Below are 17,394 nucleotides of genomic sequence, written 5' to 3'. Positions count from 1 at the left end.
ATAACTGATATAAAATCAGATAAAGGAAAGACTATCTTTCATATACAAAAACAATATATTAGGCTGAACCATATGAAACTGTCAACTTTTGACTGCATTTTGATCTTAAAAAAACAATTTTATAAAGTTCAGCCTAATAGAATTTTCATAACAATAAAACAAAATATATTCATGAGCAAGTTTGCTACCTCAGTAAGTCTTTTTAATTGCCTATTTCTTAAACATCTACTAATCTCATTGTTTAAAAATGAATACATGCATTAAAAATCAATGAGATAATTTCTCAACTTTGCAATAATTTCATACTTAATGCTTTATATGTAGAAATGTTAATAAAGATGAGTACAACTACCAGACTTTTTCCTTTCCTGAATTAACTCCTCTACTTACTTCCTTGATGTCTTAAAATTTAACTACCTCATTCAGTGAGAGAATCCATTAAAAGAAACTTTCAGCTTCAGCTCCTTTTGCTGACATGAATTGATTATAAAAAGCTACTATCTACAAAGAGATGCAGATTTCAAATAAGGAGAACTGTCCTAAAAATGACTTATTTACACTGAGCTATGGCTATGTAGAGATATGAAATGAAACGGATATAAATGTATTCAAATTAAGATATTTGCTAGTTCATGTCTAAAGATCTAGGTGTTAGAGAAATACTACTAGAGTATGATCTGAGCAACTGCCACCGCCGTAAGGGAGGGACATACCTTTAAAGTACTTATCAGATTCTCGATATTATTCTTATCGGCTATAACTGCTTCTTCTTCACACAGTTTAGTTTCATAGAGTTTTACAAGGGCTTCTGCTGCCTGAGTGTTTTTTAACACCAAATTAACAGTTTTCAGTCTAAAAAAGAGAATGCAACAATAGTCTCCTATTAGTTTAACTGTTTATCTTCCAGTAATGCAGTCCTGAAGCACATCACTAAGCATGATATAGCCCTTTCTTGGTTTTGGAACACAGACACATTTACTCCCAGATTAACATTCAGCTAAGTCTCTTCTTAATCCACACCCTGCCCGGCAGATTCTGCAAGAGATTCAGGGTAAGGTGTTCTTTTTTCAACCCTTTTTTAGACCAATCCACCAGGCTACAACAGCTGAGGGACTAACACCACAGGCAAAATGTGGGAAGATCATACAGATGCCCTAATCTCTGACACCCATTTCCTTTCAACATGAAGCATAATAACTCCATGGAAATAATATTATTAATACAAAAAAGGGAAAATTACATTCACTTTTATGAATGTTTTTAAATGAACAGCATATCTATATTTATATGGACACATGAATGTGACAGTTGCATGAAGCAAATTTATACTATGACAGAGGTAGCATACTTCTCTATGTAAGTAGAAGACATAGAATAGACTTGGTTCATGTTCTGAATGACCACACCGAGCTCAGATCGTAAGGTGGGAACTGATGCAGAGGTTGCTGCTTGACTGAAAAATTCTTCACATTTATTTGTGATTGTTCCCAAATCATCTTTAAGTCGCTCCAATTCTTTCTTTAGTTTCTATAAAGTAAAGAATAAACATAGGTATTAGGCTATAGTTCCAGATGGGGTATCTTTCTTAAAACAGTTTTAAAAAACCAATCTATATTATAATTGCTGACTTAAAAAGCTATATATTCTTTACTTTCTGTTTATCAAGAAGCTAAGCCACAGCATTCCAGTTTTATAATCAGTAATTCTTTTACTGCCCATGTCCTCGGGCACAAACATGTAACTTAGTGCTTCTGCATTCAGTAGATGATCAACAAACATACCCGCTTTCACTGTGAGAAACCTCAAGAGTCTCCATCACAGTGGGTGAAAGGGTGCACATTTCTGCGTTTACTTGAGTCAAAGGCAGAACTGAATTATGTATGTATTATGTATGTATTGCATATAAGGTAAGGTAAGGTATATAAGGTAAGGTATACCTTACCTTATATTGCAATTATGTATGTATTATGTATGTATTATGCATTGAATTATGTATGTATTATGAATGTATGAATTATGTATGTATTTATTGCTTATCATGATAAGCAATAAATACATAACCAGAACTCACAAAGTGACCACTAGGCAAAGCTGAGCACATGAGAAGTCACTGGAGTTAACAATGAAGGTCACTGAGACAGTCATTTACCTTCAGTTAATGCTGTCCCAACCCATTTACAAATCTCACCTCCTGCTCCGTGATTCTGAACACGCTTTCATGCAAATCATCTCTTTCCAGTGGAGTGCGGATCTGTCTAATCAACCGATCTTCACAACTCTCTAACCGAAGTCTAATGTTTCGGACCTCAGAGATGTAGAGATTATACACGGATTCCTCTTGCTCCTCTGTCAAAGTAAATAGAATGTTGAGAAAACATTGTTTTCTGTCTTCTGGATGTTGCTGTCAAACTAAGGTTACCTGTCATCACCACAATCTCACCCTAAGGACATGAACCTTAATAGAGTTGACCTTACAATTTATGAACATTTAATAAAATTTCCCTAATAGGGGCGCCTGGGTGGCTCAGTGGGTTAAGCCGCTGCCTTCGGCTCAGGTCATGATCTCAGGGTCCTGGGATCGAGCCCCGCATCGGGCTCTCTGCTCAGCAGGGAGCCTGCTTCCTCCTCTCTCTCTGCCTGCCTCTCTGCCTGCTTGTGATCTCTGTCAAATAAATAAATAAAATCTTTAAAAAAAAAAAAAATTTCCCTAATACTATTTTAAGTGTCAATTTCTGATTTATGATGTCCAAGGAGAGTAATATATTATGCTGTTATATGTTCACAAAAATTTGAATTACATTAGCTGCAGATTAATCTTTAAAATTTAAAAAAATGCTTAGAAATGAAATGTAAGGAATTTGTTAATGTTCAAGAGTTTTTTAAAATACATTACTAATGAAATTTTTGTTTCTGAATAATATCAAAAGAGTCCAGAATAAACCATATTTAACAAAAGTTAACTAGACAAAATATTCTCCTTTAACTTAACCTCTGTAAAAAATCCAGGTTTGGTCATGGGAAATCTCTGTACCTTCCTCTCAATTTTGCTATGAATCTAAAACTGCTCTAAAAAATCAAGTGTTTAAAAAAAAAAAACAACCCAGGTTTGGTACATGGAAAAATAACTGAATCTTTTCAAAAACTAAAAGATCATTCTGAACATTACATTGCAAAACAGTGAAAATATTGAAAAGGAGATGTGTTGAGAATTCACAGCTTGTTACATAATATTTAGTTGGCATCTTTTTATTAATTGATCATTTAGAAATAAATGAACCCCTCCTTGCAGCTTCCTACCTCACAAGTGCTTCTAATGTTCTAGCACCCATGTCCGCCTATCATAGGCGGAGTAACATAACACACCAAAGACTGATGCTCACTGAGCAGAAAAGAGCCTAGACTAAACACCTACAGGGGAAAAAAACGCAAGGATTCTCATGCTTTACCTCTTTCTGCTGATTTAAGAAGTTCCTGATAATACTGTTTACATACATTAACTTCCTTCTCCAGTTGTGTTATATCTGAGCCCGAAAATATTTGAGATTCCTGGCTATCTTCCAGAAAATCTTCAAAACGAGATTGTAGGTTACTGAGAACTTGCTGATGTTCACCAGGTAACATTGTCTTTATCTAAAGAAGATCAAGGATCCATGTAAGCAAGTGATTATAGTACTAAGAGCTAAATGTAAATGGGACAGATCTTAAGTTAGAGTCTTCTGATGTACGTTAGTTCATATTAGTAGTCATATATAGAAGAAAGATTTGAAATTGTTATTTTTATTAACAATTGCAAGTTTTAATAGATAAGGAAAAATGAGACTATAAAACACCAAAAAATGAAATCAAACTATATCCATCCCTGTAAGTCCAAACACTATATCCTGTCTCCCTACCAAAATGTAATAAGCACTGAATTAAATATGGGATATCCAGATTTCCCCCATTCTTGGAAAGTGCCTTATATATAGCAGGTATGTAACAAATATTTATTAAATGGATAAATATTAGCATGGATCTGCTGGACTCCATCCTATTCTGGAACAAATACAAACTGCACCCACAGAGTGCCCCACATTCTTGGACAGATTAGGCTGATGTGTAGATTCATACTTACTGAGGCCACATTGCTAGCTCGAATTCTGTCAATTTCATTGATGAGATAATGCCAGGACACTACACTCTTCATGTTTATGTGAGACTCGTGCCAAAGAGTCAGGACACTCTGATACTGTTGCTCAATTCTGAAATACATGAAAAAAGCAAACAAACCAAACACTTGATTAAGCCTTTTCACTCCCTCTGAAAACATGCTATAATTTTTCTTCCTGTTTGTAAACTACCCTGAGTTTACTAGTTCCTGATCCTTCTGATCCTATGGGCCTTGACAAAGTACTGATTGTTTCTTTAACCTTCAGAGAGCCTCCAAACCCAGCTCTATGTGTTTAGCGAATGCATACAAACCTGTTGGCAAAGTCAACTGCTTCTTTGTTTGGTGGAGGAACTGTGAAGCACACGGATGGGACCATAGCCTCATTCCCAGTAGGGCTAATGACCTTCCATTTAGCACGATGAGAGTTGTTGGCCAAAACACACTCATCGTCTTTGTAAATGGTTATCTAGTTTTAAAATGGAGAAAAGAATAACCAAATGAGATCACTGTTGACAAACCCTTTACCGTACCCAGTCTTGGGATTTTGTTTTGTTTTGTTTTTTTGAGGTAGAAAACTTTACCACTGGTCAGCAATATGACTTCATTTTTAAAAAGCTAAGAATAATGACAGAAACTGGTTTATTTCTAGAATACCTCAATTTGTCTGTAGTCACAGATAGCTTTGATCGGAATAGAAGTTTTGAGTGGACAGTCAGGATTCCTTGGCTTCAGCTGAATTATTGTTTTTGCTCTCCCCATCAGGCTTGCTATTGTGCTTTTATACTGCAAAAGTTCTTCTTTCTCTTCCTAAGAAACAAATAAGACAGATTTTAAAAAGTAAAAGACTTCTCTCTTCTTTTAGGGCTTTACACAAATAAAATTTCATCATAAAATTCTTCCCTGACAACCTAGCTGGTCTATACATTCAATTCCCCTCCTCCTCCTCTTGGATTTCTTTTCCCTTATTTTGTTTGGATGGTTTTTTTCCCTCATTAGCATTTACCACTATACTACATATTTAACTAATTTATGTTTATAATCTGCTCCCCTTTAGCATGTAAGCACCAGGAAGGTAGGGATTCTTGTCTGTCTTCCTCACTGCTCTATCTCCAGTACTTAAAACAGTGTCTAGGATATAAAAGTGCTTACAGTTATTTGTGAAGTGAATGACTAAACTCAAACACACACACACACACACACACACACACACACACACACACACACCACTGTCAAAATATTTAAAATATTGAGGCAATCACATAAAAAAACACTTTTGTGGTACTTGGTACCAAAAAATACTAAAACTGCATGTTTAATTGAATGAGATGGAAATATCAGGAGTACCAAAAAAACACAAAGTTCTGCACACATATAAGTATAAAGAAATACTAATCTAATCCTGATTATACACAGGAAATGCATGGGTTTCTGTACTAGTACCATTGACTCCTGAACAAGGTCTTCCAGCTTGTGAATGCTGCTTGATCGATCACAGCTGTACTTCCGCTGAATGGCATCCTTTAGATTCCTTAAGTAATCAGAAGCTTCTTTGGCATCATTGAAAAACTGCAAGAAGATGAAAACTGACAGTTAGCGTATATCAAATGCCAGTAAAGCAGAGAGTTGTCCAGTTGGAGTACCAGAGTCCTATGTACCCCTCATGAGAGAGAAGAGAATAACATCAAAAGACCATGTAACAGTCACATTACTCCTTTACCCAAACAGCTCTTGAATCTGGGTGAGTATCAGTAAACACTAAGCATCTAAATTTTATATCTATATTGTGTTTTGGCCCTATAATATTTTGGGTGAAGTTCTATTTTACTTAAGGGTCCAAATAATTTTTAAGCAGGAGAGAAATTCCAACAATTTTTTAAAACTTCTAAAAATTAAAAAAAAGAGCTCTCTGTAATGAAACATTTCTTTATAAAAGACATTTATAGGGGTGCCTGGGTGGTTCAGTGGGTTAAAGCTCTGCCTTCGGCTCAGGTCATGATCCCAGAGTCCTGGGATCAAGTCCCATATTGGGCTCTCTGCTCAGCAGGGAGCCTGCTTCCTCCTCTCTCTCTGTCTGCCTCACTGCCTACTTGTGATCTCTGTCAAATAAATAAATAAAATCTTAAAAAAAAAAAAAGACATCTATAAAATCAAGATTTTCTGACATTTTTAAAGGTTTTGAAAGGATTTCCCCCTGAAAAGATGGCTTCAATTGATCCTATAGGACCTATGTCCCATACATGCTACAAAGAAAATACTTCAGTTTATTTCCCCCACACGTTACATACATGTCCTTAATAAACAGGAAGACACTTTCTGTAAATAGACCAAAATCACAATACCAACAGCGGACATTGTGATTCTGTTCGTATACCTCGAAATATGCGGTGTTCTCCTTTACATGCTGCTCCACACACTGGCACAGCTGCAAGATCCAGCTCCACTGCGTCTGCATGGCCGCTCGGTATGCCTTCAGGATGAAACACAGCCACTGTAACCGGCTGAAGAGTGATGACGTACATACACAGCAAAGCTTTTAAAGGCTTAAAAACTCTGCTATCTGAACAGATGATGAGATTATTGTAACAGTAAGATGTGAAAATTAGGGTAGCAAAGTGCCCCTTCTATGTAAGAGTTCTTACTTGCACAAAGCCAGTCCTAAAAGTTTAAATATAAATTAAAAATAAAAATAAAAATGTAAAAATACAGACCAAAATAAATGGTTCTGTAGTTTTCTCTTTGTTTTTGTTTTTAAAACTAGAAATAAAACTAGAAATTCTTGGGGGGAGGTGGGGTGAATTAGATGTTTGTTTTTGCCAGGGGCAGGTTTGGGGAGGGTGGAGAAGAGACGGTGCAATTCCTTATCACTGTAATTCTGGAATTGTAATTCTCATAGTACTAAGAATTTTTATTTAAAATATTTTTACTTGAATTTTTAATCCAATGTAAATCTCTCACAAGAGCAAAACGTAACAGAAAGAACATCTACTTACTAAAGAAAACATAAGACACGCTTTTATATTTAAGATGCAATTCACGGACTTCCAGAAGAGGGAGATCTAGATGCTTTAATGACTATCTTAAGTAAGCCTGTCATTCTCCCCCTTCTGGAAAATCTCACTCATGTGGAGCTACGCTCAAGCAGGCTTTTGGAATGGAATATACAATGCAGCACTGGAAACCTGGCAACATATCACAGTCATATTACCTTGGCCTCAAATTAAGCTACTTCCAGCAAATTGGCTATAAAAGACATATCACTGTGTGTTGTTAGATTATTAGTTTCTTTTTTCATATAACATATGAAATAGTGTTGATAATTAACTAAATATTATCCGCGTACCCACAAGACACTGGATAGGCCAATGGAATAGTAAAGATGACTCAGGCTTAATTTTATCCCTCAAGAAACTTTTAGTTAATTAGATTAACATCTCTACATAAAAGTAATCAGGTTCACATTCACATTACCCAGTCCCATTAAAATACTTAGCCTATAATCATATTCCCTAATAGTTTTCATCTCCATCTTGAAGAAGACTCTATTTTTAGTTTCTCATCATACAAAAGTATATACACCTTTCAGTATTCTAATTTGCTTTCCCTACTGTTCCCCCTACTCTTCTGTCTTTAACTTCCCATATGGCATTTCATGGGCATGCAAGATTGTAGTTATCTATGAAGAAGGTCAAATATAACATTCCCAAAACTTTCTGTGGAGGTCTAGAATTTCAGTCATCTTTTGTATTATGGCAGTGCCAGTGAACAAAGACTATCAGATGCCTCTCCTACACTGTGAGAGCTTGAAGCAGCTCACACTGTAAGCATAGCCCCATTTATTCCCTCTGGCAATCTACCATGAGTTTAACATTTCTCTCGCTCCTATATAACCCCCTTTACATTTAGAAAGTTACTCACTCTACCTAGTATATAATAGGACTAAAAAGTAAATAGACTACCACTACCACATGGGAGACCTGGTAAATCCCACTCCAGTTCTCCACTTCTGGATTTGAAATGTGTCTGCTATGCCATAAGGCTTTGCCAGGTTGTTGTTTCAATATACTTCACAAAACCAGCCATGAATAAAATTATTAAGTAATAGTAACAAATATTTCCTGGGAACATGTGTACCAAGAATTGTACTAAGTAAGAGTATGTTATTTGTCCCATTCTTCACACAGCTCTATGGCTTAGAAGGACTGCCCCCATTTTGGACAGGTGAGGAAGGCAAGTAGGATACATCAGGTGCACAATATCACAGTCAGGAATAAAATAAAGGTTTTTAAGTCAAGAGCCTTCATAGTTACTGTAATAGATCTCTTTAGCCATGGGAGTTAGCAAAGGTACCTTTAGGGGAAGAGATGGGTGGGTGACACACTTAGAAAAGTGATAGTTAAAGGCAAGAATCATGATGATTTGTCGGAAACGTGATTTTTGAGCCATGCTGTAATAAAAGTTTGTTTGTATTTTTCAATTTATCAGCAGTAAAAGAATCTGAAGAGTAATCATCAAATGTCAATATTCAACCATGACCATTATACTTTCTGGCTTACCTCAATCGTCAGTCGGGCTGGGTGATTTTCCAAAAGTAGCTGCTCTGCAATCTCCTGAACTGATTTAATATTTTCTTCCTTTTGATCCAATTCTCTCATTAATTCCTAATGTAAGAAAAGAATGAAGAAGCAAGGTTAGAAAAAAGGCCTAAACCTGAGATACAACTTTGGCATTCAATGACAAAGACTATACTTACAGCGTGGTAATCTTTTTTCCGAGCTATGTTGGTATTTCTTTCGCTCCAGTCATAAGCAACTTCCTCTTCTTCTTTTTCATTCAGCCAAATAAGTTCATTAGTTGCACGAGTTACAAAATTATGGAGCGTATCAAGGTGCCGTTCCTGATTCCGGGATGTATTCTTTGTAAGAAAAATCATTGTAAGAATCATGTTTTAACCAAGGAGAGTTAAGGGAAATTCTTAGTAAAAGTAAAAAAATGAAGTTTAAAAAACAAAAAACAAAAAGCCTTACCAAGAGTTTTGCATACTGACTCTCTAATCGGTGTAACTTTTCAGCATAAGTTAGTTTCAGAGGTGCCGTCATTTGAATCTATAATATGGGATAAAAAGACATCGAGTTTAGGGATCTCAAGGAATTCTGACTCATGCTCACTGCATCTATTATTTTGTTACAGGATCTTTATTTAAAAAGAGCAAAACAACAGCAAGCTAAAATGAAATACATACAGATTTTAAATTCATATACCTCACTGATTTTAGCTTCTTTGAGGCTAGATTCAAATTCTTCAATAGCTCGGTGAACATTTTTATGATTTTCTAAATGGCTTTCAACACTTGGCAAATCCGATCCCCACTCAGTGCGGTCCAGCTGTACCTTTAAACAGAAAGATACCAGAGTTAGAAAACAAACTGGCAGCAGTGAAGACTGAAGCTTTCGGGTAGAATAAACATTCTTTTACCTGCATCTCATCAACCCAATTCAAAAGATCCTGAACAAATTTCATGTTGACTTCCTCTTCTGTTAAATTCTGATCCAGCAAAGACGACTTTAGAAGGGGCTTTCGGATCTGCATCAACTTCAGAGTTTGCAATGAATTGGTCTCTACTCCTGAACTGAAACTTGGAACTAATCCGCCTGATGGGAAACCAGGTGTATAAGCCGGAGTGACAGATGGAGTCAGGCGGGAAGTCAGACCTGATGACAGGCCTGATGTCACACTAGAAGGGGTCAGGGAGGGCGTTAAACCCTGGGTCAGCCCTGAGTTCAGACTGGGGTTTAAGGTCTGTGCAAATCCTGAGTTTAAACTTTGAGTAATTCCTGATATCATGAGTTTCGTCTGTTCCATTGTCAGCATGCGTCCTTTGCTGTATACGGAGGAACATTCATTCCTTAAGGCCATAATTTCATCACGCAGTTTTGCCACCCTGAAAAGAAAAACCAAAAGGGATAAACTATAATATAAAATGCATTTTTCACAAAGAGTGAACACTAATGCCAACTATGGACGTTAGTTAGTTAACAGTAATGTACCAATATTGGCTCAATTTTTTTTTGAAGATCTTATTTATTTGACAGACAGAGATCAGAAGTAGGCAGAGAGGGGCGCCTGGGTGGCTCAGTGGGTTAAAGCCTCTGCCTTCAGCTCAGTCATGATCCTAGCGTCCTGGGATCGAGCCCCGCATCAGCTCTCTGCTCGGTGGGAAGCCTGCTTCCTCCTCTCTCTGTGCCTGCCTCTCTGCCTACTTGTGATTTCTGTCTGTCAAATAAATAAATAAAATCTTTAAAAAAAAAAAAAAAAGAAGTAGGCAGAGAGGCAGACAGAGAGAGAGAGAGGACAAAGCAGGCTCCCTGCTGAGCAGAGAGCCCAATGTGGGGCTTGATCCCAGGACCCTGGGATCATGACCTGAGCCAAAGGTAGAGGCTTTAACCCACTGAGCCACCCAGGCACCCCAATATTGGCTCAATTTTTAGCAAATGGATCACACTAATGCAAGATGGTTGATAATTGGGGAGGGGGTAAAAAGGGGCATATGGGAACCCTGTATTTTCCTATCAATTTTTCTGTAAACCTGAACTATTCAAAAAAAGTCTACAAAAAAAAAATCACTACAATCATATTAATAAAATTTTGCATCACAATTTTTTTCGCTGAACTTTGTGCTGTAAGCACTTTCCATATTATCACAAAGTCTTTAAAAAAAAAAAGTATAACTATCACTTATAATGAACATAATTATTATACTATAATGAACATAATTACTACACTTTATAACTATCACTTATAATGAATATAATTACTACACAATTCTACTGCTTGACATGTAGGATATTTCCAAATTTTATTATTATAAAATATCTCTGACATGAACAAAACTTTTTTCTATATTTATTCATAAGTTTACTATATTTAAAATTATTATAAATTCCTAAATGTGGAATTACTAGATCAAAGCATCATTTAGAATTTTTGCTTTATATATATCTGATATATATATATTTATAATATATATAGTCTACAACCTGAGAAGGTTCCATTTCTACCTTCAAACCCACTTCTCTGAGATAGACAATTTCATAGATACAATTTGTTCCAACATTTTGTTATAAACATTTTCAGGATAGGATAAATAGAAAACTTAAAAGTTGAGTTATAACTTCATATTTTCCCTTTTTCAAATGTCATAACAAATATTTTAACTCGAAGTATGTTAGTTACTAGTGTTAAATATTATATGTACAATAAAATATTGTTCCTATTACTTTTGAAGAATACCTATTTAACATATCAAAATATATCAGAATTAAGGTGCCACACATTTTCAACTAAAAAGAGCCTAAGAAATATATTTCATAAAACTGCCACAGTCTACATTCCCATCGCAAGTGTCCATGAAGCAATTCCACAGAAGGATAGAGCACGAATAAGCAGGAATCTTACCTCTGCACCAACTGATCTGCCTGGTAGTATTTTCCATCAATGAGAATCTGTACATCAATTACATGCTGGCGTAAAAGGTTCTCACATTCAAGTATATACCCGGCAATTTCTGCTTCATTCTGAAACTGCACCCCTGATTCTAATCTTTTAGAATCCTGTGTTTTAAAAGAACTCAACATTAATTCCATGAAACAAGTTTCAAAAGTAAACTCAAATATAAAACTCAAAATACTGTAATGAAAAAACTACTTGGGTCTTTTCTGTTTTCCCTTTTGGTTCAAAAATGGGTTTTCTCTTTGCACACCGTTCCGCAAGAGAGCAAACAGTGATCACAATCTTTAAAAAGCTTTAAGTTTCCACAGAAGACAATACCAAGAATCGACCACCAAATGGCACACAGAAGTTTTAGTTCATCCAAAGGTACAATCCCTCCACCACAATCCCAATGGCTGCTAAAATTAACTTACAGACTGGAGAGCATTTCGGGCAAGTATCAGTTTGTCTTCACAGATGACACTGTCCCTTTGAACTCGGTTGGCAATCTGCTGCAACATTTCCAACCTAAAAGAAGAGACAGAATAAAGCAAAGCCTCTCCCTTTGAAGTCACAGAGTTTACCACCCCTGAAAAAAATGTCTCCCTGCCAAAAGACAAAACAATCCTACAACAAGGATTCGATACCTGTGTCCATCGAGGGACTCATTGCCGAAGGTAATGCAGGAGTTGATTAGTGTTGGACCACAATTAACCGAGAGAAAGTTTTCATTTGAATCCAGACTGGTCCGGGTGCTAGTAGTGTTACTAAACACGGAATCGCTGCTTCGGTAGCTGTAACTACTACTGTGCATTTTTAGTCCTGAAATGATGTTCCTTCTCTGACCATTCCAAGCAGATAAAAAAGCAGGTTTGCTGAAAGCTCTACTTCTAACGGTGAAAAGCGGCAGCTAAATGTCACTGCCCTAACGGCTCCTTAAATATGCTCCAACCTGCATATTTAACACGCAGCAAATAATATGCTGATAACTATTCAAAAGAATCTTGCCGAAAGGCATGCGTTTGCTAGCTGAGGTTTGCCTTTTGTAGCCCGCATTAAAACTCTACAAGTACGGACAAGGCAGGCTGATCAGGGCGTCACTGGAAAAGATTTGCCAAATATTTTCATCCAGAGTCATCCCATCACAGCCACCTAAAAAACAACTCAGATGCCTCCCTGAAGCCCAGGTACAATTAGTAAAGGCTACTCAGGCAATACCAATCATCAGCTTAAAAACACAGCCTGACTTTTGTAAAGAGCCAGGTCTGTCCCGACTAACACAAGGCTAAAAACTGGTACTCAGAAGCATCTATAAACAAATGACTTTGATGTGAAAGAAAGGACATTTCCATTTTAACCACCATGTCATTTATCAGGTTAAGTTAACTGGAAAAGTGGCCTTTCTTTGTATGATATGTTCTCAGGAATGTTACCTCTAATCTTACTATAGTCATTCTACATTTTTTTTTGTAACAACAGGAACTGCAGTTTATTAAAATTTCATCTCTGCTTAACTGGAATGTACTAATAATGGAATAGAGTTAGTTTCAGTCAGGGTTAGATAGTCCAGAAGGAAATCAAGGGTCCTCTGACTGGCAACATGAGAAGGACCAACATCCTTGCAGTCACTTTAGATTCTTAAAAGCCAACGTGTTGGGGCGCCTGGGTGGCTCAGTGGGTTAAAGCCTCTGCCTTCGGCTCAGGTCATGATCTCAGGGTCCTGGGATCGAGCCCCTCATCGGGCTCTCTGCTCCGCGGGGAGCCTGCTTCCTCCTCTCTCTCTGCCTGCCTCTCTGCCTACTTGTGATTTCTCTCTGTCAAATAAATAAAATCTTTAAAAAAAAAAAAAAAGCCAACGTGTTAAGTAGACTATCAATGCAATGCTCGCAAATTCAACTTGTCTGTGCTTGTTTTTCCTTTCAATCGATTATTACATGGCAAAAGAACATTGGTTCTTTCTCATTTATCTTTTACACATTCCCATGCCACATAGTTCTTATTTGCAATTAATCGTTAATGCCAAAACACTTGTCGCGTCAAGAAAAATGAAGGCCTTTATCCAACCAAGTTCGTAGAACATTTTTGTACTCCCAACACTACAAAGCCAAACTGTTGCTTCTCCACTCTAAAGGTAGGTATTTTTCTTTTCAGATAGCAAGAAAGAGGAAATTTTTGAATATCGTGTTAGTAAATAGAGAAGTGTCAAATAGTAACAGCAGCACTAGCATTTAGTAAGCAATTATTATGAGCCAGGAAATAAAGTAATCATTTTACATGTATGACCTCTTCTCATATTCAACTACCAAATGTAGTAGGTACTATTACAGCCTGTTTACAAATGAGGAAACTGAGGTGTGGGAGGTCAATGAACTTGCCTAAGAATACATGACTAGCAAGTTGAGCTAAAAATCTTATTCAGGATTCACTAGCTCCTGGACCTTGAACTCTTGACCACTGCATTAAAATCCAGCTACTATTCTGACAGCTAAAAATCTACTCCCTATCCTTTCTCAGACATACTTTTCCATTACTTCCGATAATTAGCTTAGTGTATCATTTTAATCACCCAAAATTATCTCCTCCATAAAAGGTCCATCCTAGGTATTTCAAGCTTATTCTGGATCTAGATCCAGTTATGCAGATAGAATCTTACACTGTAACAGGAATGTAATCAGTAATTTCATAAACAACTGACAAGTTAGGACTTGCTCTTATATCTTCAATGCATTATTTCCTATTTCAACAGTGTGGAAAGTCATGTGTGGAACACAAAGAACATGAGTGTACTAAGTGCCTCTCTGTGTCCCAGGCAATGCACTCAACATTGGCAACACGAAAGACAGCAAAAACAAGTCTATCTCCACATTCTCAGAACTCATAACTGTGAACAGGCAGCCCTTAACTAAATGATCACAGAAATAAATCAAAATCACAACTGAGATATGAAAGAATAATACATGTAAATAGGAGAGTTAGAGCCAAGACATCTGAATGAGCTTGGGAGACCACAGGAAGTTTCTTGGCGAAGTAACACTGGAACCGGGATCTGAGCTTGATCAGGAGTGAAGAGACAGTGAGGATGAAGACTTCCCTGCCAAAGGAACAGATAATGCAAAGATCCCGTGTATGGAGGAGGGCGGGACCTTGGCACATCAGGGCTCCTGAGAGGCAGTCAGTGTGGCTACACCACTGAGAGCAAGGACGGTGTCAAGTGAGGGGGCAAGAGAGCCACACCTGACCACACAGGCTTTCTATTGGGAGGCCTGGAAGCTCATGAGGAATAGAGATCACAGTTCCCTTCCCAAGTGCCAAAGTCAGGCTGTGAGTTAAGTACTATAATGGAGACAAATCCACTCAACAAATGTCTCCTCATGTCTAAGCAGTGCTTTCCCGGGCAACCAGGTATAGTGGGAGAGAGAATGGTAACAGTCAGTGATGATTTCATGCAATAAAGGCATCTGTAGAAGTGAGAATTTGAGCCAACATTTCCCGAGTGTTTTCTAGATGCCATTTCACTGCCCTCTAAGGGGAGACAGACTGGAGTCTTGTTCTCATTGTCCCACGGAAAAAGGGCCGTAACAAAAATACAGCAAGAAACAAAGTAAGTTAACTGCTAACTACATATCAGCTTCTGAATCCAGGCCCTATATTCTCAGTATGGGAAATTCAGGTAATTTAGATTATTAGATGAGACTTCACACATCAACCCAGTCTATCAGGTCCCTATTTAAACATTACTTCACTCATTACTCCTCAAACCTCTTGGAAGAGTTTCCGGATAAAAAAATGAAGACTCAGAAAGACTAAGTGACTTATCCAGGGTCACACAGCCAAGGACATGAAAAATATAAATGATAGTCCTAGGTCTGCCTGGCTCCAAAACTGAAGTTCCTTCCAAGAGAACAAAAAGTCACCTCCCCACACCCAGCCTGATACCTACAGCAGAAAACACCTCCAGCCTACCTTTCTACTTCTGGGCGAAGGGCCTTCTCCCTCTCAAGCATGGCAATAATGAGTTTCCCCCACTCTTTCTCAATGTCATTTGGATGATAACCTTGCAGTAGTTTGATACGTCCAAATTCTATCCAAATCTTGAGAAAACAAAAAAAATTTTAAATGAAGCAAGGATATAAAAAAAATAATAAAAATAAAGATTGTGCCTGACAATACAACAGAAATTTCTGCTTACCTCTAATAACTTATATAGGCGTTTGATTTTTGATTTTTCTGTCTCCTTTGGTGGAATTTCTGTTTCTTTAAACTGTAAATACTGATTATAAAGTGCCTAAAATGAAAGGAAAAAATAAATGAAGGCCCAAACTTCAAAGACCTATTTTCATTACCGCATAACATTACCACTTCAAATGATATTTGCCGTGTCTTATGCATTCAGGGGAATTCCTTTATGAAACTGACACTCAAGGACAATACCAATTCCCAGTTAATCAGTGACTAGCTTACAGTTTGCAAGATTTGACAAGGGTGTAATTACTGCCGTGAACTGTGCATCAACATATGCCATGAGGGGATCTGGGTAATAATAAACTGTGGCAGTGCTTGGCAGGGCTCTACTAAACATCTCTCTTCATACAAACAAGAAAATATAGACTTTAAAAGATGTTCTTTCCTGGGGCGCCTGGGTGGCTCAGTGAGTTAAGCCGCTGCCTTCGGCTCAGGTCATGATCTCAGAGTCCTGGGATCAAGCCCCGCATCGGGCTCTCTGCTCAGCAGGGAGCCTGCTTCCTCCTCTCTCTGCCTGCCTCTCTGCCTGCTTGTGATCTCTCTGTCAAATAAATAAATAAAATCTTTAAAAAATAAATAAATAAATAAATAAATAAATAAATAAAAGATGTTCTTTCCAAATGCTGCACTTTAGCTTTTAGTTTTTGGAAAAATAATCTGATGCAATTCCTATAAAGGAAAAAACTATTCTCTTTTGTATCATAGATCTATCCTTGAAAATAGAATTCTATCACACAGAATTCTCACCACATAGCTAAGCCTTGGTTTCAACGTCCCACTGGCCAAGTTAAACAGATCTTTTAATAAACAAATACAGATGTTATTGGCTGCTGTTATTGTTATAAAAGTTTCAATCATATAATTAAATTATCTGGTTTATAGAAACTATTTGAAAATCTCCTAAATACAACCTATTATATTAAAAAGGACCTTTGTAAAAATTATGTAGATAAAACTTATCCACGTTTAATAAGCATGTTCTAATTATTTCATGCTGTTTAAAAAAAAATCCCCCCCCCAAAAAAAAATTCCCTGTCAAACCTCAGACAGCTACATTTATGAAGGATTCCCATCCATGTTTCATTGGCTAATGAAATTATTGGCATTTCCTATGACGTTTTCTTCCGTGTATTATGTGCTATCCGAGGCACCAGCAAGTAATCTGTATAGTCCTCAAAATTCTTCCAAATCCTTAAGAATCTACATTCATCAGAAGCCAGTACAAATTTACCCAAATGTCTTGACAATAGGAATCCATCTGGAAGTAAGCTGAACTTGAAATCTGAAAATTGCTTTGAACTCAACATGCAATGTTTCAGGAAGTCCATTAGAAAATAAGTTCATGATGCCATTATATGCTACACACCATGCATGGTGGCTGGCGTGAGAGAAGGGGGAAATCTTTCTGGCCCTGGAAAGGTTTGCATCCACATAGGGAGACATCACACAAACAACTTTAGAACACTTAAAAATCATCACAGCAACACATGCCAAGTAACTTCGTGCCAAGGACCAAC

The 17,394-nt window shown here is 37.1% G+C and overlaps 1 protein-coding gene across 4 annotated transcripts in view; it reads right to left on the bottom strand.

Annotated features, from left to right (window-relative positions):
- The window catches only part of LOC111152327 (dystonin), a 474,965-nt gene that overhangs the window by 154,029 nt on the left and 303,542 nt on the right, over window positions 1-17,394 (bottom strand). For 2 of the 4 annotated variants that reach the window (XM_022510820.1, XM_022510821.1), the window contains 18 exons: window positions 15,825-15,920; window positions 15,599-15,726; window positions 12,070-12,163; window positions 11,603-11,757; window positions 9,623-10,088; window positions 9,409-9,537; window positions 9,175-9,252; window positions 8,901-9,062; window positions 8,704-8,808; window positions 6,522-6,617; window positions 5,591-5,716; window positions 4,805-4,957; window positions 4,462-4,616; window positions 4,115-4,241; window positions 3,447-3,630; window positions 2,189-2,346; window positions 1,349-1,527; window positions 714-852 (listed from right to left, as the gene is read on the bottom strand). In XM_022510820.1, the coding sequence (XP_022366528.1) occupies window positions 714-852; window positions 1,349-1,527; window positions 2,189-2,346; window positions 3,447-3,630; window positions 4,115-4,241; window positions 4,462-4,616; window positions 4,805-4,957; window positions 5,591-5,716; window positions 6,522-6,617; window positions 8,704-8,808; window positions 8,901-9,062; window positions 9,175-9,252; window positions 9,409-9,537; window positions 9,623-10,088; window positions 11,603-11,757; window positions 12,070-12,163; window positions 15,599-15,726; window positions 15,825-15,920 (2,730 nt within the window). Of the gene's footprint in view, window positions 1-713; window positions 853-1,348; window positions 1,528-2,188; window positions 2,347-3,446; window positions 3,631-4,114; window positions 4,242-4,461; window positions 4,617-4,804; window positions 4,958-5,590; window positions 5,717-6,521; window positions 6,618-8,703; window positions 8,809-8,900; window positions 9,063-9,174; window positions 9,253-9,408; window positions 9,538-9,622; window positions 10,089-11,602; window positions 11,758-12,069; window positions 12,164-12,282; window positions 12,450-15,598; window positions 15,727-15,824; window positions 15,921-17,394 lie in introns of those variants that run through there. The other 2 variants (XM_022510822.1, XM_022510823.1) reach the window with 1 other exon arrangement.

Source organism: Enhydra lutris, unplaced genomic scaffold, assembly GCF_002288905.1.
Source record: "Enhydra lutris kenyoni isolate GAN:26980312 unplaced genomic scaffold, ASM228890v2 scaffoldscaffold28, whole genome shotgun sequence".
Classification (NCBI taxonomy): Eukaryota; Metazoa; Chordata; class Mammalia; order Carnivora; family Mustelidae; genus Enhydra; species Enhydra lutris.
The sequence above is the reverse complement of the archived record's forward strand: the minus strand, read 5'-3'. Positions and strand labels throughout refer to the sequence as shown.